This window comes from Sycon ciliatum, chromosome 8, assembly GCF_964019385.1.
Source record: "Sycon ciliatum chromosome 8, ocSycCili1.1, whole genome shotgun sequence".
Classification (NCBI taxonomy): Eukaryota; Metazoa; Porifera; class Calcarea; order Leucosolenida; family Sycettidae; genus Sycon; species Sycon ciliatum.
This window is the reverse complement of record NC_088650.1, coordinates 19863148-19887956: the sequence shown is the minus strand read 5'-3', so window position 1 is coordinate 19887956 and position 24809 is coordinate 19863148. Positions and strand designations below refer to the sequence as shown.

The 24809-nt window shown below is 48.8% G+C and overlaps 4 protein-coding genes across 4 annotated transcripts; 2 read left to right on the top strand and 2 right to left on the bottom strand.

Moving 5' to 3' along the window:
* Positions 1 to 4801: 4801 nt before the first annotated feature.
* Positions 4802 to 11341, bottom strand: LOC135822255 (protein O-linked-mannose beta-1,4-N-acetylglucosaminyltransferase 2-like). Its single transcript, XM_065334980.1, has 6 exons — positions 9982 to 11341; positions 8942 to 9125; positions 7962 to 8173; positions 6088 to 6404; positions 5670 to 5796; positions 4802 to 5408 (listed from the first exon to the last, which is right to left on the bottom strand). Exons 1-6 carry the CDS (start codon positions 11015 to 11017, stop codon positions 5083 to 5085), a joined length of 2202 nt encoding a protein of 733 aa, XP_065191052.1. The 5' UTR covers positions 11018 to 11341; the 3' UTR covers positions 4802 to 5082.
* A 2946-nt stretch (positions 11342 to 14287) lies between these two features.
* LOC135822256 (taurochenodeoxycholic 6 alpha-hydroxylase-like) lies at positions 14288 to 16954 on the bottom strand. The gene has a single exon (XM_065334982.1). The coding sequence runs from the start codon at positions 16739 to 16741 to the stop codon at positions 15188 to 15190; it is 1554 nt and encodes a 517-aa protein (XP_065191054.1). The 5' UTR covers positions 16742 to 16954; the 3' UTR covers positions 14288 to 15187.
* A 3800-nt stretch (positions 16955 to 20754) lies between these two features.
* Positions 20755 to 21249, top strand: LOC135823617 (uncharacterized). Its single transcript, XM_065336464.1, has one exon. The coding sequence runs from the start codon at positions 20755 to 20757 to the stop codon at positions 21247 to 21249; it is 495 nt and encodes a 164-aa protein (XP_065192536.1).
* Positions 21250 to 23384: 2135 nt separating this feature from the next.
* On the top strand, positions 23385 to 24525 carry LOC135822258 (cytochrome P450 4X1-like). The gene has a single exon (XM_065334984.1). The coding sequence runs from the start codon at positions 23680 to 23682 to the stop codon at positions 24265 to 24267; it is 588 nt and encodes a 195-aa protein (XP_065191056.1). The 5' UTR covers positions 23385 to 23679; the 3' UTR covers positions 24268 to 24525.
* The last annotated feature ends 284 nt before the right edge of the window (positions 24526 to 24809 follow it).

Below are 24809 nucleotides of genomic sequence, written 5' to 3'. Positions count from 1 at the left end.
TTTCTTGCCGAGTGGACGGCAATTGTTTTTTGTTTTGTTTTTAAGAAGAGGTTGGTGCAACTTCGGCGATACTTGGGGAATTATGTGTTGCTCTCTACGTGGGAGCTCTCGCTTTTCCTGCCGACTTGAATTCTCACTTGACTGACTCACGACTGCCATCCAGAGCACACGAGAAGTCCATCGAACCTTCCACTCGGCAAACCTGCAAGAAAGCACCACTCCCTGCTCAATACACAGTGTTTCTGGAATTCATCCCTCATCAGTTGAGCTTGAGTAGGCTGAGGAAGATCGTGTCTGAAAAGCACCACTTACATTGTATATAGTGCTCTCCAGACCAAACCATCACCAGGGATACAAACTTACAGAGACGCTCCATTTCCGGCGCGACAATTATCTCGTGAACACCAGATAGCAGCGTGAGTCAATGTCGCTCATGGTCCCATGGAGGTGCCGAACAACGTTTGGTTATTGTTTTTTAGACTAGGAGCGTATCATCCCTACAAATAATAGGGGTAATGAAAGAGACAACGACAAAAACAAGGACAACAAAGGAGTACTTCAAAAGTAGTAGGTGCTGCGAGAGCTGTGCTGATCAAGGCGCATTGCACTCCTCCAATCATTCCGGTCTCGGAATCAACATGTACTGGGCGGGCCAAGGGGGTATACTATGAATGGTAGACTTAGACTGATACTTATACGAAGTAAGAGCATCTGAAAAATGCTGTGTTCCAGACGGCAGTCGCGAGTCAGTCAAGTGTTAGTCAGTCGGCAGGAAGCGCGAGCTAGCAGCCACCTTCTTCCACAAGAACAATGAATTCATTGTGTTTATTTATTTTCATTATTTGCCCGTAAACGAGGCTAGTGATAGAGAGATTTGGCACCTCTGCCTCCAAGGCACCTATAACTACACCTCTGCCTCCAAGGCACCTATAACTACACCTCTGCCTCCAAGGCACCTATAACTACACCTCTGCCTCCAACTTCCAAGGCACCTATAACTACAGGTACAGTGCCACCTACTACTACTAACATAAACATGATCGGTTGACAGCATGTTACCAGGCGGAGGACGCACTGTGTTGCAAACAGCCTAAAACAGAGCCGTCAGATGAGAAAACAGACCTTATCACAAAAAAGTCATATTTTTGTTTGTGGTGCTATCTGATTGCCAGGAGCACCAGGAATCGTATGCAGAAAACTAGAGTTGATTTGGACCAGGGAAAGTTAAGTTATAGCCTCGACAGTAGGAGACCATTACAAATTGCACCTCAATTTTGGGTGCAATACCAACAATTGTTTCACCTACTTTGGATAATATTTTCTGTTTCCTTTGACCGATTTCCACAAACTTGGGCTTTCTGGAAAGCTCTGGCGACAAGCAACCCGTTGGGCCCAAATCCGATAGCAAATAAAGCACAGCTCCAGCGCAACAAGCGGCAGACATCGCTTCAGCGCTAGACTTGCGCCGTCACACGAAAATCGCTCGCCATTTCCATCTCCATTATCCCAGGACGCCCAATTTTTTTCGTGAAGATGCAGTGAGAGCTTCCAAGACGTCTGAGCCTGTTGCCGAGATCGTAGATCGCTTGAAAAGGGGGAAATCCCTGGTCTGGAGCGTTTGACTCGCGTGCAGAAATGCAAAGTGCCGTGACGTATCTTGCAGGCTTCGCATCTCGGGAACGCAGCATCGTGCCGCGATCGCGCTTGCTGCATTGGATTCCTTGGAGTTTTCTATTCGATTTACATACTTGGATTGTCCCAAAAGACCGATATTTGACTGAAATACGACGGTTTGTAGCTTGGCTGTCCAGACGCACCAGTGGGTAAACTCGCCAACTTTCAAGTGCACTTTTCTGCACTGTACAGTTTTTGCGATAAGGTCTGTTTTCTCATCTGACGGCTCTGTTACTTATGACTCCATGTATAACTCCATGTATTGCATATTCGCATATTCATCCACTGTGTTTCTTTTGCCCGTAGGAGAGGCTTCATCAACAAAAAAAAACAAAAAAAGATAACTCCATGGTATGAGGGTACGAACCGGGGCTCTGTCAGCCGATGGTGGTTGTAGTGAGGAGGACTGTTTTCAACACACACACCGGTGTGGCCTCCGCCTTGTAAAGTTTGGTTGGCTTCCGACGCAATGCCGACAGTACTATGTGTGTGTGTGTGTGTGTGTGTGTGTGTGTGTGTGTGCGTGTGTGCGTGTGTGTGTGCGTGTGTGTGTGTGTGTGCGTGTGTGTGTGTGTGTGTGTGCTGTTGGATGGTGTAATCCCAGCACAAGTTAGTTGCTATGTCTAAAACATAGCTGTTCGCTATCATCGCTCCCGCGATGGGCATGTCTGAGGTCTGAGGTGTGGTAGTATGTCACTATGTCTAGTGTCACACACACATACACACACACACGCACACAAACACACACAAACACACACACACACACGTATTGTACAGTAACCTTAGGCAGAGTAGCTCAGAACATCAGAACATGGTATGTAAGCCTTGCTTATGGTGATGGGACAGCATACCACAATGCGTATCCCCAGAGGAGGAAAACAGTGTTCCTGATCGCAACCGGAAACCGCCAAGGCAGAGTCCCGTTCTTGCGACAATCTGAATCTTATGGCATCAAACCTCATGGGGTCCAGCCCCGCCACACACCCTAGAATAGTTTAGAGGGCCTGAAGCAACCAGGCTTGCTGTCACCATCATCATCAAAAATCATGCACAGGTACCGTGACTCTGCAGGCCACCCGTCCAGGGTGTGTGAGAAACTACTGGCACGTCGTTGTTGGTGGAGGACTTTACTCATGCATTATCACTCTACACTCTAGCTTAGGATGGGTGCCACACGTCTTGATACAAAGACAAAGTAGTTTTTACTTGATTGCCATAGAATACAAATACAAACGTAGTGCTCCATTTAGAGGCGATTTACACGACGGTAGTGCATTAGGCCTAGACAGATCCTGCCGGCAAGTCTTTCGGCAAAATATCGAAGAATTGAAAGAGCGGAAATTGCCGGCAAAATCGGAGCAAAATATTATTATCGAGATGTTGGGTAAAATCGATGCCTGATACTTGGATTTCCTTGTTTCTTACACGTTCAGCAGGATACACTGCCCAGGACGAGATCATGTCACCGAAATGTCACTGGGTTTCACTGTGGATCGACATGATTTTGGAAGAACTCAGGGACACGTGCGTGGAAACGGGATTATACGGGAAGTGGATAAAATACACATTTTTCCGGAGCAAAATGGAGCAAAATACCGAGTTTCTTGTGCCAGGCTCGGCAAAATATCGAAGATTTCGCAGCAACATTTAGCAGAATCTGTCTGGGCCTATACACTGTATAGACTGAGTTTAGTGCATCCCGCCGGGAAGTGAAGCACGTGAACACAAGAGTGTGCTGTGATACGGGGAAAACGAAAATCAATTCACACGGCTGGATGCACGTACAATATCTCCCCCCCCCCCCTCACGGCACCGGGACCGAACCGGGATAGCTCGCAGGATATGTTCGTGCCAAAATATGAGTATGTGACTGATTCTCCATGCGGCACGGTACGGCAGGAGCCACGGAATGAACTCGCGCCATAACTGCCCCTCACGTGAGCAAATCACCATGGGTACTCACGGCACGGCACTCTCGGTACCGTAGTGGGAATCGGCCCTTTAATAGGCCACGCTGTTTTTTTCTATGTTTCGCGTCACCTTATTCGATGAAATCAATGAGGGAGGGCGAAAAAAATAAAAAAAAGCCATCCAAAAAAAAAACAGTGTACGTGCATTGCATTTGTGTACAGTGAAGCGACACGGCACTAGTGCACTGTTCATGTACATGTACTGTACATGAATACATGAGTGTATCCCCTCTGCCATGCTTGTGGTCCAAACACAGGCGGCATGATGATTGTGTGACTTGCGGTCCAGCTTATTGCACACACATGTACAATGTACCAGGTACATGTGTGTGAGCTGAGTTCAAGTGACATTTTCCGGTTTTCTGGGTTTGCATTAAAAAATTTGTATTGCATTTTCAAAAAAGAAAAATTTTTGTTCCGTTTTTTTTAATTTTTTTAACTCCGGCTGTGAAATACATGCGCGCGGGGGACGCGAAACAGAGATAAAAAACGGTGTGGCCTTATGGAAGTACAGAGTACACATAATGTACATGTAAGTGTACATCTTTCACTTCACATAGAAACCCTGCCATGTCACATAACATAGAGGGGAGCCAGTCCAGCACCTTCATGACCTGGCTACAGCGACCAGCACAACGGTATCAGTGCCTGCAACAAAATTAAATGCACACGCATGTGCCGCATATGTACACATGAATGCTGCACTGTGCGTGTAGCCGATTTGGCTCAGTCCCATACCAAAGGGAGCAACAGATATTCGCTTTTTTTAAGTGACTTACTAGCAACATCGAAGCCAGTTACGTTGGAACCAGGGGCAGGGCCAGAGATCTCTACAGGGGTGTTCCAGTTTAGCCAAAGCACCCCCCCCCCCCCCCCCACACACACACACCCATGGATCCGCCTCTGTGAACTGACAAAGGACTCCAAAGGAGAGCCGGAATCAACGATTCTCAACATAGCCTGCGCCCTAACCCTTTCAGTAAAACAATGTTGAGCTTCTTGAGAGGACAGAGTTTGTCCTAATGCCATTCAAAGCAGGCGGAACCTTACCATTCACTAGCTAATGATCACTGCTGATAGTCACGCAGCTTAACGCATCTCTAGCTAGAACTATTTTAGCAAGCTCTAGAAACGTTTTTGATTTCGAAGTGTCAATGCCTGGTTGTGTGTGCCGTACACCACACTCTGGAGAGATTCAAGAGTTGCCATCCTCACAGACACTCTACACGACTAGAAGTTTGTAAAGAGTATAAATAAAATAGAAGCAGAAGCTAACAGCCATATCTTCCAGGAATGGTACCATGATAAATTGCGGAATTTTTTATAAGTCAAGATCAAGCAGACTTTAGGAGTGTGGATCACAACTATCAGTGTGTTTGCAAATGAGTCAGCAAGCTACATCATCATCATCACATATCATCACTATGGCTGTGTAGTGTCAGGCAGTGAGACAGAACACAGCTGAGGCAAATGGTCCTGGGGTCGCCTCAAGCCCCGACATAGCACGCACCCATAGAATGTAGCTGGAGTCATTGTGTAGCTCAGCAAGCTGCACTTGGATACTTACTGCTTGTGTCATGAATGCTTTGTAATCCGCTCTACTCGCACCCTGAATCCACACCTCATACCAAATTGCATTCTCTTCTGAATTTGATGCGACATGCTCTGCATTGCGCAACATTGCATAATCCACATTCCAAGGTTTCTTCCATTGGCCAAGGATACCATCGCCACGAGTTTGGCAAGACACATCCCCAGGTCGGTCTGTACAGAAAGGAAAATACAACAGGCAAACAAGCTCATGAACACACAAACACCCATGCATGCGTGCAAACACGCACCCCCCCCCCCCCCCCCCCCCCCACAAGTGTAGCAAAATTCAGACCATCACGGAATTCAAGGCTTCTCAACACGTGTGTCGAATCCCCACCACATCCAACACTCGGGTTCACAATGCCACTTCAGCTACTGCTGTGTTGCAAAACAATGCCTGCAGTGGAGAAAAGTCGTTCCATAGTATCTTACCTAGAAACATTGGCAAAGTTCCAGTATGAGATTCACCCTGTTTAGCTAGCCTTCGTCTAAGTTGTTCAGCGGCCTCATCCAAATCATCAACTGCTGCCGAGAGGCTTGCAATGTCAATCGTTGTGTCCTGCGAGCGACAGGAAGATGGGCAAACGCGACAGTACTGGTATGTCTCACAGAAGAGATGCACACAGGCAGTACGGGGATCAGAGAGATCCTGCCAGACTTGCAAATATGTAAAACACACCTTCATCATTTACACCACACTGATGATAAGGCCTTGGTGACGGAGGGGGAGGGGGGGGGGTTACAGAATCAATCTGTTGCAACTATGAAAGCATGCCATTTCAGCTGACAAAGACCCAGCGGAAGAAGGCGCAGTGCCCAAACTCACAGCTGCTCACGTCATCTTGCTCACCTGATAGATTCGGTATAGCCATTCTGGATCGTCGCAGCAGGGCTTTGGCAAGACAAGAGAGCTACGCTTGATCTGGTTCTGCTCACTGGCAGGTAGATGTGAAAGTCCTCCCAGCTCTTTGCCTCTATCAGCGTGAGTTACAGTAAGTCTTTCATTCGTGTTAACCCATGCATCATAGACAAGATAGTCACCTAGCAGTCCTGCCATGGTCTTGTATGGCGTGAACTTGTCAGCAGCAATAGCAAACGGAAAGAGTTCCAGGAGTGCGGCGCCAGGAGGCAAGAACATGGCGAGAATCAGAGCAGAGCCGTGCATCCCTGTGAACGGAGGAGATACAGAAATCTGAGTTAGGGATCGGTGGAAAACCTCACAACATTATTGAGAAAGTGAGCATCATCAGTAATGCATCTATGACATGCTGGTACACTCAGCTGTCCCTTAGCTGGACCTCCCCCTGTATCCGGGAACCTTTCTCAACCGGGCACCTTTCAGGGTCTGCTGAGCAGTACTTGTATCACTACATGCATACTCAACGCGTGCAGTTCACCCGTTCTCCGTTGAGTATCTATCTATGTGACTCAACCCAGTGACAAGTTGTGCAGATGTGCAGTTACACTCTTCAGAGTCGTAGACACGCTCTCCGCTAAGATTGAGTGTATCACTTTCCATTCATACTTTGAAGTATCTTTATGATTCTAGCGAAGGGAGGGGGGGGGGGGGGTCCCGGTGTTGGGGCAAAGTCCCCTCCACACTGGAAATAGTGCCACCCCTGTTCACTTTGATTTAGTTCGAAGGCTCCACCACATGCAGTCTCTGGCTGACGTACACACCAGCAACACACCTCCAAGTTGTAGACACTGGCAAAAAATAATTTCCCCGTATACTCCATCATGAGATTCACTCCAGTCCAATGCATATCAGTTAGAGGATGATTTGACGCGACTACAAACTGAGATGAGTCTTGCTCGTCTTGATTCAGGTACCAGGGCTTGAAAGCCTCAGTTTGTCCTTGGGAACTCTACAGTTGCTAATCTGGTGCCTATTGTGATGGAGAGGAGGTGAATGCAGTATAGTGGCTCGTCATCTTCTTTATGTTGAACTCACTGTGGTAGAAGTTGATGCAGGTGACCTTGAACATGCTGGCTGGTAGTGAGGATCTGGCGTTGCTGTTCACAAAGTTCAGCAAGCTGACACCAGTTTTGCTAGTTTCACTGCGTCTATTGCAGAATGCAAGCACGCGTTGTCCACAGTGAAGACAAAGCTCCCCGTCCGCATTGCCTGTTTGTTTCCGAAGGCAATATCGGAAAAATGATTCTCACTTACATTGCACCCCCACCATATATCCAGAGTACAATATGCCGTATGTGATGCAGTAGAATGAAGACCTGAGTAGAATAGCTCGCCCTTTCGACAACAGCAGGGACCACCCAGGGTATATTGTTAAGTTAAGATAAAAGGTACATTCCGGAGTGTACTACTCAACTAATATTTTGAGCCTTGAATTGTAGCATTAAAAAAAAAAAAAAAAAATTTCACGGTTCGCGTGAGACTCGGCTGGAAGCCGGGTTTTCCGCATCCGTAGGAACGCCACCACCCTTCAAGGATCAAGGCGCAGATGCAGCTCCTAAAGCGGTGGGAGGTGAGTAGATCAGCTCACCAGCAAGTGGTCAAAGACCGAAAATCCCATTCACTGCATCCATGTTTTCCTCGTGCCAGGCCACGAGTTCCCAATTAACTGTGGGTCGCAGCACGGCTGGAAAAAATCCTTCCGCTTCCAAGCATTTGAACTTGTACTTGTAGCATTATGTTGAAGCTAATGTGCACATAGAGTTCTCATTAAAGTCCAGGAAATTTGGGACGTATTTCGAACTTACCAACAAGAGTATGGCAGCAGCGCATGGCCGCTATGAGCTCTTGAGGAGACTTCTCCTCGATGTAAATAACATCAGTTGGCAATGAGTATCTCTCTGTTAGCCAGGACACCAGTTCTTGCTCGTTGAGGATCAGACGTGTATGCTTCCTGGCAAGAATGCAGGTGTGCCATGTATCCCGGTGTTCAATGGAGCTGCTGAAAGATTCAGGGACTCTACCTGGGTGGAGAGAGACAGAATAGAAGTAAGCTCCTTACAGCATACACATGGCCTGACAGCACTATTATGACGAATAGGTGATAGGCGGCACCGACACAAAAAATTATTTAAAAAATAGACAATCAAGTAGCGTGTTGCACTGTCCGAAGAGTGCTGAATAGCTATATAGGACAGAGCCTTCCACACGAGAGAGAGAGAGAGAGAGAGAGAGAGAGAGAGAGAGAGAGAGAGAGAGAGAGAGAGAGAGAGAGAGAGAGAGAGAGAGAGAGAGAGCTGTGTTGCAACTCCGAGTTTCACGTAGTCACGATCATCAAGCAAAAACAATGAAAAATCAGATGAAGCTTTCCGCTTATTAGTTCTAAGTGTTTGAGGTACTTCGAAGTAAGAGAGATTTAGGGTAGGATTATACCCTGACTGATGCTTAACTTGAACTCAGTCTAACTGAATCTCAAGTGAACTATGGATTTTTTAATTTTTATACCCTGACTCAGCCAGGGCGTTTCTTTCTTATTCACCCTGGTCAATGGCACAAGGAAAGTACTCTTCACATTGATGAAAGGCAAACGCTACCACATGATGTGTATAGTGGCATCTGCCCTTGCTGCATGGGCAGAGCGACTGAGACCAGCAGTTGAACATCCTGTGTTTAAGGAACGTATTGTATTGCATGGGCTCCGTCCATACAAAGTGAGCGTGTCCAGTGAAATATTCCGCGCTACATTACAGAATAGTTAACATACTCATGTTTTCTCCATTATCCTAACTTGCCTGGCTGCTGTAAGCCATAGGACACATACGCGAACTTCACGAACTGACGAATATGTGCAGCTGAGGCATTGCTATCAGGAATGGCACCTTGTGGTCCTGAATCAAAACCGTACTGATACCAGGTAGAGGTCTTGTCCAGACCTATGGTTGCATGCTCAAAACATGTCAACGTGTCCGCACCTAAGACAGCAGACACAAATGCATAGGCAAACATGAGTTGAAAGTGCGAAGGCACAAATGAGCCAGCCGGACACTTTGGACAGAACACGAATCCCTCTGGACAGGTAAACCAAAGCAGGTATAATAAACAGGTAAAAACAAAACGAACTGCTATAATATCGACTCGGGTGGAGAGCCAAGGATTAATTTATAAGAAGAAATGAGGACCAAGGAACTACAAGTTGCGCTATAATGTCCACTAACACCACCAGTTACTTAACAATCAGCTCATGCGATACCATAGCACGACACTGACCAACGGTACTGACAGTCTACACCAAACTGGCAATCAGCTCGAGGACATCTTGGATGCGCACTCCCACAGCCTTCCAAGCTGGACGGTTGTTGGAGTGCGCATACAGGATGTCCTTGTGTTCCCACTCTGATACTGTCGACTACAGCAAATTTCGGGCCAAATTCCAAAATAGCAGCACAGACTGAGTAGTACCTGTGTGTACTGCCCAAACCTGGCACGATACAACCAGCCATGAGCCAGCAAAGGCCTCAATATGCCGAAATTATCGAGGTAGGAAGTTGATCTCGCCGTCAAACTGCCACTAACCCTGATTAACAGCTCGAGTACAGCTGCTCGCACACGGCGTACAACATGCAGATGGGTTTAATCCCAAGCCACACGGGCGTTGAGCTCCAGAGGAGGAAAGTGTGATTTGTCAGCACCATCTGCGTTGCTCATGTACAGCCACTTCTCTCACATATTATCGCACACATATGCATGGCTTTTCCAGATGTAAGCGAATGGAGACGAAACTTTACTTTAGTCTTTTCTGTTTTTGTTTTTTTACGCCTCATAACTTACCACGGCTATTGATATCAGACATACTGATCAGGAGACCTTTTCCAGAGAGCATTTGCAGCCATTCAAACCATGGTCCGTGATCGCGAGTATCAACAAACACCACTGATGGCCAATCGCATGCCTCATCTGACATGCCGGGACTGCGATCGCATGCCTCATCTGCCATGCCGGGACTGCGATCGCATGCCTCATCTGACATGCCGGGACTGCGATCGCATGCCTCTATTCCGGGCATGCCGGGACTGCGATCGCATGCCTCTATTCCGGGCATGCCGGGACTGCGATCGCATGTTCCAGATGCATACTTGTCATGCTGTTGGCTCGTGTGCCCTCGGCTGGGAGGCACATGCTGCTCGCCACCATGCAATGTTGATGTAGATGGGTCAGTGCTGGAGTGTGTTTTATGTTCACCGTCGCTCTGCACGGACCATACCTGTTGCGATGTGTCGTGCCCAGAATGCCGAGGGCCACACGTTCCGCCAAGTTCATGTTCCCGGGGAGGTTGATTATTAGTCACGGTGTGTCTGCAAGAACCCCAGCGTCGCAGCGTGTGGTATAGCGGCAGGATATCATCATGCAGCACATGCATGATGTTATCCGGGTGGAATCGTTTCAACAGAACATGCTGTCCAGCTTGGAAGACCACGTTGAGTCCAGCTAATGCATGCCGTGACACATCACTGAACTCAAAGTACATATTATTGTGCTTGTCCACGCTAGATAAGTCCAGGAACGCTTCGCTAAACCGGTCACGCGGCATGCCCGACTGTACCGAGTCTTCGCCATGAACAAACACAAAACTATCGTACCGCGGCCAGTAGCACAGGTTCTCAAATACGCAGCTCTGATCACGGCGCTCGGCATTGACGCCACAACGCAGGGATGACTCAATGTTTAGTGCAGCAAACCCCAACACTGTAGAAGATTCAGTAGCAACACGTTGCTGCTGGCTTTTATCCCGCATTCCTTCCATTATTCCGGACACGCAGATAGTAGCCACCATCCACTGTGACGTTGTAAGTAGAATTCTTATCATTTCTGTACATGTACACGTACTTACATACAACACCAGTCAACAGGAAATTGTTGAGAAGAGGAACAGTATATCTCGCGCTCGATGCACCGGTACCGAATAGCACTCGTAAGCGCTACTCGTGGACACCGAGCCACTGGACCATCCAGACGTCTCGAGGAGCAATTTCATTCTGCATGCACTCCAGGCCACGGGTTCTGCATGGCGGAGAACAACAGTGAAGTAACGTAGTTTGTCTCTCCTCTGTCGATGCCAGTTACAATGACTATGTGCCACAAACGGTAACTAATCGCCGGCCTTGATTGAGGGATCGAATCGCGAGTCAATAATAATACAATAATTATTGTTTTGAATATTGTGAGACAGGTAAACATTTTTTCAATTATTATTCATTTTTACAACCAAGAACCGCGCGTGTAGACTTCTACGTTCTAGTACAGTCATGTACATGACTCCAATCATGTTGAAAGTTCTACGTGTGCATTACAGTGCTAGTGTTGACTGAGTCTTTTCACCATGTTCACTAGTACACTACTGTTGTTGGTTGACAGCATGATTAGATTGTTATGACTGTAACTGTTGTTTGTTACAACAACTGTCTGTGTCAGTGCATGTGCCGACACCAAGAAATGAGTCAACTGAAGAAACTCCATGCTGGCCAGCGACCAACTGCTGGCATCCTTCTGCCAAAACTGCAAAAGGAAGAAAAGATGCTTGTGATGCGTATCACGTGTGGCAACGATACTCGATATACATAATCATTAGTGTCATGTAGAAGTACGTGTATGTTTGGTCACCCCGGATAGGAAGCTAGCTGTTTGGTTTTACTTCAAGTAATTAGTTCAAGTACTATCTGTACTCTGTAGTTCTAGGATCTAGCCCGCCGCTGCATGACTCGCATCACTGTCACACGTACCAGCGCGAGCGAGGCTCGGAGTCAGAGTGAGGGCAGAGTGAGCGAATGGCTGAACAACCAAACGCAAAGAGCACTTGTGACTACTTGAAATAGTGTTACGTAACGTGTGATAACAAAGGGGTCCACTAGTCCGTTCAGAAAAAGATGATAATTATCCTAGCTATAAAGGGGTCAAATTTTGAGTTTCGTCACAATTTTGTAGAGTACTTAGTTAGACCCCCTTATATAATTTATTTTATGGATTCCCCAAAGGCCGAGGTCCGAGTCGAGAGGGTCTCCGTTCATGGCTTACTGGGAATATATATCTGCAAAATTATAACATAAAGATTGAGAAGAGGAAGAGTTATAACAAATGCGTACTGTAGAAATCAGCCATACCATTCGTTACTATGTTACAGAAACTCTGGAAGGAATGAAACCAGCGGGTTCAAAGCGGGTGTTGGCAAAGATGGTACGGACACGAGACACAAAGCAAGGACTATTTTGGGTGGTTCTAATGTCAGTGGGGGAGAGAATGCCGGGTGGCAGCGGTAACAAAGAGGAAAGTGGCACGCGAGTAGGTGTTCGCCCTGGCAGGCGGGACAAGTTGGAGAGGGCGCCGCGCGCTTGTGAAGAGACTATAGGGGGTAGTATAGCCCAGCTCCATAAGGGCAGTGGTCTGGTGTGTCCCTTGGTATCACACACGGCTAGGTCTATCAACCAGTGTCCGGTAGAACCTCTTTTCACTCTGAGCAATGAATACCCGTATCAATTATTTATCTGGAAAACCTTACACACGCAATCTTCAATCCAAGTGGTCTCTTCGATATGATCCTGATGATGGCTACTGCAGTACTGGCCGAAAATACTTGATTGAGATAATTATTGTAATTTGCAGCGAAGAGACCACGTGGATTGAAGATGGTATGTGTAAGGTTTTCCAGATAATGAAGTGGCTGCAGTGGAGCTTGCGCACATTAAAGGGGAAGTGCATCGATTTTTCAAGTAGGGCTCAGATGATATCGGTTCCGATGGTGTAATCTGGTAATCTCTCGCCTCTGTACGATATTGCAAACTTGCCATATCGCCGATTTTCTGATTGCGTTTCCATGGCGACTACAGGTGATGACGCACATCCTGCTTAGCTCCGTGACCTGGTGACCATGGTGACTGCGTGAGAGAGAAGGTCGATCACTAGGCTCCGGCGGAATATGTTCGCGAAATCACGTAATTATGCTTTAATGGATTCTCGCATCATGCTCACAAAATCCTCATATTATGCTTTGGCACGCGAGGATACTTTGTTGTACTTATGGAGCCTCAAATTCAAAGTTCGGAAAATTGTACCTTTTTCGTACTTGCTACTTGCAAGTGGCCATAAGTGCAACAAAATGTTACATGAGTATCCCTACACCAAGGTGTCCATGAATGCTAGAGATCAACCTGGAAAAGAGAAAACAATCATTCAAGGCATTACTTCTTCTATTCATTAGTGGACTTCTTAAGTAAAAAATATTTTTCCATTGACAAAGTAGTTTGAGTTACCTTTGAAAATTATCATGTTCAACTGTGTTCATAATCGTCATGCTCGTCCAATGGATGTCACCCTCACCCTGCGATTAATCAGCTCATCTCTCCCGTAGCTCCACTTCTCCTTCCATCATGACCGAACATCAACTCTACTTCTTTTTTCTATAATCTTTAGAGCAATATCCATAGCCTGCACAGTCCGACTCATGGCTGCTAAGGTCCAGAGGTCATGACTTCGTAATAATGTACATGTACGCGGAGTTTTGGTATGGGGACAACCTGTCACTATCTCGTCCGCCCCGGGATACGTGATAAAGGCTGATTCTCTTGCATCTTCTGCTACATGTACTGTATCAGTGTCTGTGAGAAAGAACTTTGAAGAAGACGAGTTCGAGCATACAATACTGTATTACCATGATTTCTACGCGGCTTTTCATTGAAAACACAATCTGCATGACCTCCGAACCTTTAACATGCAGACCACCAGCACTGATCAGGTGCATTGTACACAAGTGTGTACTTCAAGTAGCATACATACATACTGTCCTGTCCTGTCCTGTAGAGTCACTGCCGCAAAAGGGTCACGTGATCCCATCACTGGGAAACTTGAGAAGAGAGAGAGAGAGAGGACACGACGCTCGATGACGCTCCAGGTGCACGGGTAGTCGCATCCGCTTGCCGCATATGCACACGTGCTGGAAGGCTGCGCGCTCCTCTGCTGTTGGTCTATGCGCCACCCTTGAACAGCGATGCCTTCCCCGTCCCCGGACACCGCGAAAGCAGCGACCACACCCGTCACAATGCGCGGCACAACATCCCTCCGCCGGTGCCGACATACATACTAGAACTGTGGTACAATCATGTAGTTATGCTCCTACCTCCGAAAGGATGCCAAAAATAAATTTTAATTAATATGCTCCAAATTTTCAACCACCAAATTATACCAATAATTATGCCGGCATAATCCGCCGGTGCCTATACAGCATTACATAATAGGTGTCAAACATAGTGCTAACATAATATAACTGAGTGCAGGCACAAAGCATGAGGTGATACAGTGCAACATGACAAGAAATTTGAAATTTTTGCTGAACATTTCTCAGGATTTTTGGAAAAGCCCGTTTCTTTCCCACTTCCATCCAATATGCCGCCGCCCCCGCTGTGTAGCATCTGATGGTTCTGTGGACTTCAGTAAAAAATAAAATACACAAAGGCACACAATGAAAACCTTGGCAAATTAATTCCGTTGTGACTCAGAGTTTCATGGCTGAACCAATCATCAGACAACGATAATGGAATAGGAGGCAGCGCTGGTATATCTAAGTGGAGAGAGGTGTGATAATACGATAGCGTGAATGCATACAGGGACAGGCTATTTCAGAGGCAGATGCAGTAGGCGCAGGTCTAGCACTAACAAGCACGCGCTTAATCTCGCTCACACACCACACCTACACACACACATACTAACACGCACACACATAGTAACACCCACACACATACAAACATACACGCACATACTAACACACACACACACATACACCCACCCACAGCACCCTAACTTGCACACGGGCGCACACACACACAGGCACCCACCCACCCACAACACCCTAAATCGCACACGCACGAACACACGCACACACGAATATACACACACCTATAGATATATGCACACACACATACACACACATGTCCACACGCACACACGCAACACAGGAACACAGTAAAAAATAAAATTAAAAACCACCAGCTCAGCAATCCCCAACTTCTTCGATGAGCAGTTCAATCGGCTTGGAAGGTTCAATAAACAGCATCAAATGCTGTTTGAGGTTCAGAAGGTCATCAGGAACGGAGAGCTTGAAGCGCAACAGGATCTTCACCACTTCTGCTCGCAACAGCTGAAACGCCACATTCTTTCCAATGCAGTTCCGCGAACCACCACTGAATGGCACGTACGAGAACGGTGGAGCCTTCGAAGCTTCTCCACCTGGGTCGAAGCGAGATGGGTTGAAAGTCATCGGGTTTTTCCAAATGTCTGGATTGTGATGTAGAGCCCATATGCTGAGGACGACCCAGGTTCCGCTAGGAATCAAGTATCCGCCAATCATCGTGTCCTTCTCAAGCTCACGATAAATCTGGGGAGTTGGTGTGGCTATACGCAGGACTTCCTTTATGACTTGTGTGATGTATTGCAGAGAATTCAGACTCTGCTCAGTCAACACAGGCTCACCACCGTCCGGACACAACACCGCACATGCTTCTTCTCTACATCGTTGCTGGATATCCGGGTTGGCCGCCAAGTAGTAGAATAGCCACTGTGATGCAACAGATGATGTCATACCAGCTATCAAGAAGATAGTCACCTCTTCCCGGAGTTCTTTATCGTCCATCGCAGCACCATCCTCGTATCGTGCAGTCAGCAAGATGTCCAGGAAATCAATGTTCTTCTTCGGTGCACCGGCATCTGGATCGTCCAACAGCTGCTTCCTGCGACTGGCAATGACATTATCTGTCACAGTATGAACAATGTTGCATAGTTTCAGACATTCCTTACCAGCTTCAGTTCGAAAATAGATGGAATCCGGGTACAGAAAGGCGTTAGTTCCGCGTTCCTGCACCATCCGAGCCATAACATCTGTGGCTCGCTTGAAGTCTATTGTCTCTGTCTCGCTGAGCTCGTAGCTCATGACACACCTCACCAGCACATTAATGCTTAGTTTTGCTGAGGCCATGTTCATGGATACTCTGGACTGGCTTTTCGGTCCGGATTTGGTGGTGGAGTTGAGTAGGAGCTCAGACCAGTCGCTTATCAACGAGTCCAGTACTGATTCGTACACGCTCACATAGTCTTGAGTGACTTTCTTATGGAATCCAGGAGCAACCAATCGCCTCTTGCGTGCCCATTTCTCTCCATTGGTGAAAAACACCCCACCTTCTCCAGTGACAGGGCTAGTAAGATGAGCAACAATGGAAAGCTTGGGATGCGAGCCAGCGAGCATGGGTTCTATGGTATGTGGCGCAAAGACGTTGACCATGTATAAAAACTGAGACAGGTGATAGCGGAACACGCCGGGCAAACGCTTCTCTGGATCGCTCAGATAGTCGCAGTGGAACTGGAAGGCAGCTTCCGGCTGTATGAAACTCGAGTGTCCAGTAAGCCATCGTGGTTCAGCAGGGACGGGGAGCTTTCTCACATAGTAGAGACAGCGAAGGTACTTGTAGACTTTACGAACTACGTCTAGTTGGACAAATACCGCAACGGTACCGAGGAAAACCAGCAAACGAGTCAACTCAAGAAACTCCATGCTGACCAGCCGGCCTAGCCACCGACGCAAGGCTTCTGCCAAAAGAAAAGGCTACGACAAGAGTAATGTCAGCTTACATCATGAGGGGACGGTTTCAAATAGGACACCGGTTGCAAACCGGAACGGACTCAATATTCACTTTCTCTCTTGGTATTTTGATTAGAAAACATATGTCACAGTGAGACTACTATGTGTTATACTCCGAGCCAAAATTTCATGGCTCTGCGATGACCAGAAACGCCATATCAAGCAGGCGAGTTTTTGACGTGTTGCTTCGCACTGCGACTTGAGTTTTACGACTTTCGAAAAATCAACTTCTTGTCGCAGGTAAACAGCGGCTCGCCTCTCGCCAATAAAGCACCGCATACCAATCAAAACTAATGGAAGCACACACAAGGCTTATTGTTACTCTGTACTGGCCGTCGTGGAGCGATAGCAATTACCTAATTTCAGACCCAGAGTGAATTTGACGTGCACTCTAAAACGTGTCCGGTTTGGAGCCACCTCTGATTTGAACTTTTTTGAAGCGAAAAATTGGGCAATTTGGAGGCAATGGGTCAACACAAAGGAGTGGCTCAGTTCGATTGACTCTGGCCCCAGAGCAAACTTCAACATGCCAGTTTCCTTCCACAAACATATTTCGAGTGAAAAATCAACGCTGATAATCGGTTTGGGTCTATACAAATTTGGCTGTCAAAACGTCCCGGTATCGAGCCGTCTCCTCTACATCGGTAGTGGACGGCACGATATACATACAACTAATACTTACAAGGTACATGACACGACTGTGTCGTTTGTACGCTCACTTTCGAAAACTAGCTGCTAGCACAGTAGCAGCGCTTCCAACCCGGTACCCTCTCCTTCAACTACTTACGTACTAAATGCACGCGAAAAGGGGGCTAACGTAGATCTACTTGCACTTGAAACTGTCAAAAGGCACTTCAAAGTTTGAAATGCGTTTTTGCGTGGATTTTGAAGTTGAGTCGCTGCGATTCTGTATAATCTCGCGCGTTTTCGCAATTTTGCGCAGGTCGATGACACGAGAATGGGGTTGACGTCTAAGCTTTCCACCAGTCTTTAGATTTTGCAAATCGGTCCTCGCGTTGCTGAGATTCGTTTGTTTGAAGCTGCGCTTGTTTTCTCGAGAGAGCTTCTTTCTCAACATTTTTTTCTCGCTCTTGCATGAGTCGAAGAATAGTCTTCACTGTCGATGAAGCTCTTGCTGACGTGCTCAGGGAGTGCGAAGATGAGTTTCATGGCGATCCTGAGAGTAGCTCTGACAGCTCTGTCGCTCCACTTCAAGATTCTGGTCAGGAAATTGCTGAACAGGGCGTAGAATCGCAAGTTGACACTGACGACGCAGACCAACTCCACTACCTCAACTCCAGGGTGAACTCCGATGTTGCAACAGCGAACTACCTGCATGTAGAGCCTCAAAGCGACTCTGATGAGGCTGGACGGTTATCGCCGCGGTGATGAAGAAAATCTAACAGTGGAAGACGAAGCCGAATAGTGGAGAACGTCCCTGCTGCTGCTGCTGCTGCTCCTGCACCTGCTCAGCTCCAGAATTGTGGATGCAGCAAGAACTGCCTCCGTAAGTTCGACAGAGTAACTCTTGAGCAGTCAACACTAAACATGAGGGAAATGGAGAAAAGTGAGAGCGATACCGTGCTATTGGGAATTTTGGAGTCCTGCCGCCACAATACCAGTTAGAACGCGCACGGGGGAAAGCGTCGCCGCGAGTCCTTCGCCTACAGCTTCCAGGGTGTCGAGGTGTGTGTTGGTGCGTTTCGCTACGCGTACGACATCGGCAAGAAGCGTTTGTATGGTCTGCAGCAGCACCTGGAGAAACACGGACTGGTGCCCAGGGTCCATGGCAATACAGGCAGGCGACCACATAATGCGCTCCTGTACGCTAACGTGAAGAGATGCGTTCAGTTCATCAACAACCATGCAGAAGTCAACGGCATTCCGGATCCAGCCCCGCTGCGTGGACGTGATGATGCTCCTCCAGTGTTCTTGCCTGCTACCCGATCATACAAGAGCGTACATGCCTTGTACAAGGAATCTTGCGCGGCAGGCCGACAGCCCAAGTTGAGATCATCGGTGAATCATCGTTCCGCTCCATTTGGCATAGTTGTTTGCCCAACATCAAGTTTATGACGCCACGCACCGATGTATGCTCGACATGCAAGCAGCTGCGCAGAGCCGTTATGTCAGCAGTCTCAGAAGCAGACAAATTGAAGGCCTGTGACTCTCTCCAGCCACATCATGATAGTTGCACATTTTGATGTGGCACCAACCCCAGACCGTCCGACCAAGCGCACAGTATGGCGGTACCAGCAAGCCGACTGGCCCCGCCTACGCGCCTTCCTGCGCGACTCAGACTGGTCCTTCCTTGCTACTGATGACGTTGACACCTCATGTGACAAACTCACCAGGAAAGTCACAGAGGCAATGAAACGATTCATACCATCCAAAGTATTGAAGCAGCGAGCCAGCAACCCAATCTGGTGGTCTCCTGAATGCCAAGCATGTGTTGACAGAAAACAACAGGCGTGGAGGCGCCATCGGGCCTCCCCAGATGATGCTGCACTTCTTTCAATCTTCAAGGAGGCAGCAATTGCCGCAGTCGCCACTCTGCATCGAGTAAAGATGGCCCACATTGCGACAGTAAGGCGCAAGATCAGCGCTGGAGGTCTCTCGAGCCGAGAGTGGTGGACTACGATCAAACGTGCTGGTGGCCATAGCAGCCGTTCCTCGGAGATCCCGACCTTGACCCAGGCCAACAGTGTCGAAGTCAGGCAGAGCGCAGCGAAAGCTGAGGCTTTTGGAAAGTTCTTCTCGTCAAAATGCAGTTTGGGTACGGATGACTTGCAGGGAGACGCGCTCCCACCAGTTCGTCGCCGCTCAGATGCGCAGCTCCTCACAGTGCACTTCCGACCTTGTGCGATCGAGCGCGAGCTCAGGAAGGTCTCCCCTGCAAAAGCCACAGGACCAGATGGCCTGCCTGGCCGAGTCTTGCAGGAGTGCAGAAAGGAACTTTCAGTCCCTGTGTCGAAACTGTTCGACAAGTCCTTTCGGGCAGGACGCCAGCCTACCCTATGGAAGACTGCCATGGTTGTACCCGTCCACAAGAAGAAATCGAAACCTGATGTGAGCAACTACAGACCTATCTCACTCCTCCCCATCTTGTAAGGTGATGGAGGCTATCGTCAACCGTGCCCTCAGGAAATTCCTTGAGTCAAACAATATCCTCTCCCAGAGCCAGTATGGGTTCCGCAGCAGACTTGGCACCCAGGATATCCTCACCCTATTGAATTCGCAGTGGGGCAGGGTGGCCGCAAGCGGTAGTGCAGTAAGGGTGATCGCAGTGGATGTGGCTGGTGCGTTTGACCGTGTCTCGCACACCGGAGTGCTCCACAAGGCAGAGTGCTATGGCGTAGCTGGTCACCTGCTTGGCTGGCTCCGCGCCTACCTGAGCAACCGGAACCTAACCGCAGCTGTTGGTGGGGAGCTATCTCAGCCCTGCCCGGTGAGAGCTGGCGTCCCCCAGGGCAGCATCCTGGGACCGACACTGTTCATCCTGTACACAAATGACGCCGAGGACCATCTCCCTCCTGGAATGGACCTCGCAGCATATGCCGATGACACTACGCTCTTCAACTTCATCACCTCAAGAGTGTCCATACCTGGCAGCTCTGCTATCATGCAACAGGGTGTGGATGCACTGTCTCGCTGGGGCATGGAGTGGAAGATCAAGTTTGAGCCCTCCAAGACCCAAGCCATGACAATCGCACATCATCGCCAGCCTTGGCAGCTCCCGGGAACCACTTTCGACGCTACGCCAGTCAGCGAGGCAGGCCACCTGAAGCTCCTGGGCGTCACCTTTGACTCCCAGCTGACATATGCGCAGCACATCCGCACGATCTGCTCCAGAGCACAGCAACGCCTAGGCTTCCTGCGGAAGGCCTCTGCTATCCTATAGCCCCCTGGCCGACTCCGAGCCTACAATGGGGTTTGTCCGACCTGTGCTGGAGTACTGTTCCCTGGTCTGGCTTGGTGCGCCACCCTCACACTTGGCCAAGCTAGACCAGATCCAGCGACGAGCCATCCACATCATCGGATCGGGCTCCTGGCTCCCTAGTCTATCTCTGCGGCGGACAGTGGCCTCGCTTGCATACTTGTACAAGCTATTCTGCCTAGATGCGGACAGCCCGCTAAAGAAGATCCTCCCTCCTGGTGCCCAACGTCGACCTCAGGACATACAGCCCACCCGTGTGTCTGCTCAGCCTACGCACCCACACCAGCTATCGACTAACCTGCCAGCACGCACCCGAAACAGCTGTCTTCGCGCATTTCCTGCCAGCGCTGTGCAGACATGGAATGCTCTGCCCCAAAGCATACTGCTGAGACCCCCACACCTGGAAGGCCTGCAAGCCTTTAAGTGCCGTGTCCACCGTCACCACCAGCTGCACCACTGGAGCTGGGCGACTGAGAGCCTCTAGCAGACCTCTCACACCCACCCGTAGACCGCGTCTGAGACAGTGTCTTTATTGAAGTTTTTTCGCTAGCTTATATACTCTCCCTCGCTCTATGTTGCGGCACAGCAGCTCCCTTTTTCATGTAATAGCTGGCCTACTGTAACAAGTATGACTTTGCTGGCCAAATAGCTGAGGCTGCAGTCACCTCACCAATCATCTCATATTTTCAATGTTCCTTTTATTTTACTTTAACAACTTCACAACCTCTCTCTCCCTCTCTCTCTCTCCCTCCTCTCTCTCTCTCTCTCTCTCTCTCTCTCTCTCTCTCTCTCTCTCTCTCTCTCTCTCTCTCTCTCTCTCTCTCTCGCTCGCTCTCTCTCGCTCGCTCACTCCCGCTCTCGCTCTTCCTCCCCACCCACAGAGGCCGATACCATTGGCGAGGATGGCAAAAAGTCTCATAATCCAAACAGCGTCGTGTCCCTGCTCCACCACTACTATACAGCGTCGTGTCCCTGCTCCACCACTACTATACAGCGTCGTGTCCCTGCTCCACCACTACTATACAGCGTCGTGTCCCTGCTCCACCACTACTATACAGCGTCGTGTCCCTGCTCCACCACTACTTCGCCGTTCACGGTTTAGGTGAGGACCAATGCTTTCTCCATGCCGACAACTGCCGACAACTGCGCCGGGCAGAATGAAAATCGCTCTGTGATGGCTTATCTTGCGTGGAGGTGTATCACTGGCCTCCATCAGCGTATCAGCCTGTCCTTCATGATCACCGGACACACACGCTGCCTGGTGGATGGTCTGTTTGGTCTTCTGAAGCAAAAGTATCGCTGATCAGATATCTTCACCTTGCCACAGCTTGCCTCCGTAGTGAACAACAGCCCTGCCGCCAACGTTGCTCAACTTGCAGCTGGGTCGACAATTACCTGGTACGAGTGGGACTGCTTCCTGCCCGATTTCTTCCGGCCAATCCCAGCCGTGAGCCAGATGCACCACTTCACCTTCGCTGCTGCCACACCAGGCATGGTTGAAGTGCAGAAGAGCATTGGCGGAAACAGTGACTCTGTTGACATGCTGAAGACCACCGTGCAGGCAGTGCAAGATGCAGGCTTACCACCGGTCATTGCACCTGGAGGTATGAGCAGAGCTCGTCGCCAGTACTTGCACAAAGAAATCCGTCCGTTTGTGCAAGAGCAGTTCAGGGATGACCTATGCCCACCAGTCAGTGACTAGACAATTAGAGAGCCATAACTGTACAGTTCTAATCGTGTGCTCTTCTGTAACTGTATAATATTCACACCATGTTGCCAATGAACACAATCGCGGAAATTGGCTGCTTACGGGCCACGACTGTGCATGTGTGTGGTCTTAGTCGAAAATGCGACACGTTACTTGAACAATTTCAACCCAATTATACTATCTTTCTGTACACACAAATTAGGCTCATACAGACGCTGATAGATAGCTTCCAACACTTTTAACTGTAGTCCATAACCATGACGACCACGGCACAATACAGTGAACGAAGAGTCGGAATACGAATTGCAACAATCAGGACTAGCTAGCAGATGATTGTACACTGAAGACTTGCTATCACGAAACCTACGCACAACACTAACACTCTCACCGGCACTCTCACCATCACTCCCATCACTGCTCTCCGACTCACTGCTCCCTTCGCCGTCGGTTCCATCCTCCGCTTCCTCTGTACTCTCTCTGTCTCGTCCATCCCGCCTGACCAGGTCCATTAAACTCAACTCGGCCGTCACCCTGCTATCACGTCCCTCCTTTCGCCCTTGTCCGCTGAGTGCGTAGCTTCTGTTGTAGTTGGCTGTTGATCGTCTTGGTCTTTATGGGCTTGGATGGTGGATTAGTTGTGGTTGCTGTAGTTTGCATTGTTGGTGTTGTTGTGGGAGTTACTGATATGCAAGGTGGGTCTTTTTGAGTCGGCATTTGTAGTGTTAATGCAGCTGTCAGTGTTGCTCGCGGTCTGCCACTCGCAAGCTCCACCGCCGCAAGAACCGATGGCAGAGGATCAGGAGGAGGCAGTGGGACCGGGACCGCAAGCGGCACCGCCCCAGCCAAAGCCACCGGGGGCACTGACGAAGGAACCACCGACGGCCGGAGCAAAGGCGGCGACACAAGCCGACCCGATGAGCCACCACGCCCATTCTCCTCCACCACCGCCACCAGAGACGGCGGAGCAAGCACTATTTTCGAACTCAAGCTGGTAAGGAATGTCTGAAACTATGCAAGATTATCCATGAAGTTACGGATAATGTCATTGCCAATCGCAGGAAGCAGCTGTTGGAGGACCCAGACGCCGCTGCACCGAAGAAGAACATTGATTTCCTGGACAGCTTGCTGACTGCACGAGACGAGGATGGTGCTACGGTGGACGATAAAGAACTCCGGGAAGAGGTGACTATCTTCTTGATAGCTGGTATGACATCATCTGTTGCATCACAGTGGCAATTCTACTACTTGGCGGCCAACCCGGATATCCAGCAACGATGTAGAGAAGAAGCGCGTGCTGTGTTGTGTCCGGACGGTGGTGAGCCTGTGTTGACTGAGCAGAGTCTGAATTCTCTGCAATACATCACACAAGTCATCAAGGAAGTCCTGCGTATGGCCCCACCAGTTCCCGTCTTTTCTCGTGAACTTCAGAAGGACACAATGGTTGGTGGTTACCTAGTTCCCAGTGGAACCTTCTGCGTCGTCAACATTTGGGCCCTTCATCACAATCCAGAGATTTGGGAAGACCCCTGGACGTTCAACCTGTCTCGCTTCGAACCAGGTGGAGAAGCTTCGAAGTTAAGGCCATTCTCTTACATTCCGTTCGGTGCTGGTCCTCGGATCTGCATTGGAAGGAATATGGCATTTCAGCTGTTGCGAGCACAAGTGGCGAAGCTCCTGCTGCGCTTCAAACTGTCCGTACCCGATGACCGTCAGAACATCAAACAACACCTGTCGATGTTCATGGAATCTTCCGAGCCCATTGAACTGCTCATCGAGGACACTGGTGAATGCTGAGCTGATCTGTTGACGGGTGCCATTACTAGGCATTTGCACATACAGGCAGGTGAGCCGAGCTGCAGCACTACCAGTTCCTCAGAGCCTGGAGGTAACAATGGTTACAGTTTACTAGTGTTAGAGTGACGTCAGTAAGCTATAAGATGATAACATAATTAATTATGCATGTCCACACTCGCTGGGTCTTCAGCTACAGTGAGCAGAAGTGGCGAAGATCCTGTTGCGCTTCAACCTCTCCATACCTGATGACCTTCAGAACACTGTGGAGAATCCATAAATACAAAATACAAAATACAAAACATCAAACAGCACCTGGTGATGTTAATCGAGGCTTCCCAGCAAATTCAGCTGCTCATGAAGGATAATCATGATAATGGGGTATGCTGAGCTGGTGATGGTTGAGACATTGCGCGAAATCACGCGACACCTGTACATTTTCGATCTGCGGGATGAAGATGACGACGTCCATGCATCAGGTATCAGGGGGTAGTAAGATACTGGTATATTACTACTCCACGCCTCAAATTGTGCTGTCAAGCGTA

What these genes read in the sequence shown, in the direction of transcription:
- LOC135822255 (XM_065334980.1), bottom strand. Translation starts at nt 11,017, where the DNA reads ATGATAAGAATTCTACTTACAACGTCACAGTGGATGGTGGCTACTATC. An exon ending in CTGCTGCCATACTCTTGTTG is followed by an intron (nt 6,405 to 7,961) that starts GTAAGTTCGAAA and finishes CTCCGTTCACAG; the next exon opens with GGATGCACGGCTCTGCTCTG. An exon ending in AACTTTGCCAATGTTTCTAG is followed by an intron (nt 5,409 to 5,669) that starts GTAAGATACTAT and finishes CTTTCTGTACAG; the next exon opens with ACCGACCTGGGGATGTGTCT.
- LOC135822256 (XM_065334982.1), bottom strand. Translation starts at nt 16,741, where the DNA reads ATGGAGTTTCTTGAGTTGACTCGTTTGCTGGTTTTCCTCGGTACCGTT.
- LOC135823617 (XM_065336464.1), top strand. Translation starts at nt 20,755, where the DNA reads ATGGGGTTTGTCCGACCTGTGCTGGAGTACTGTTCCCTGGTCTGGCTT.
- LOC135822258 (XM_065334984.1), top strand. Translation starts at nt 23,680, where the DNA reads ATGACATCATCTGTTGCATCACAGTGGCAATTCTACTACTTGGCGGCC.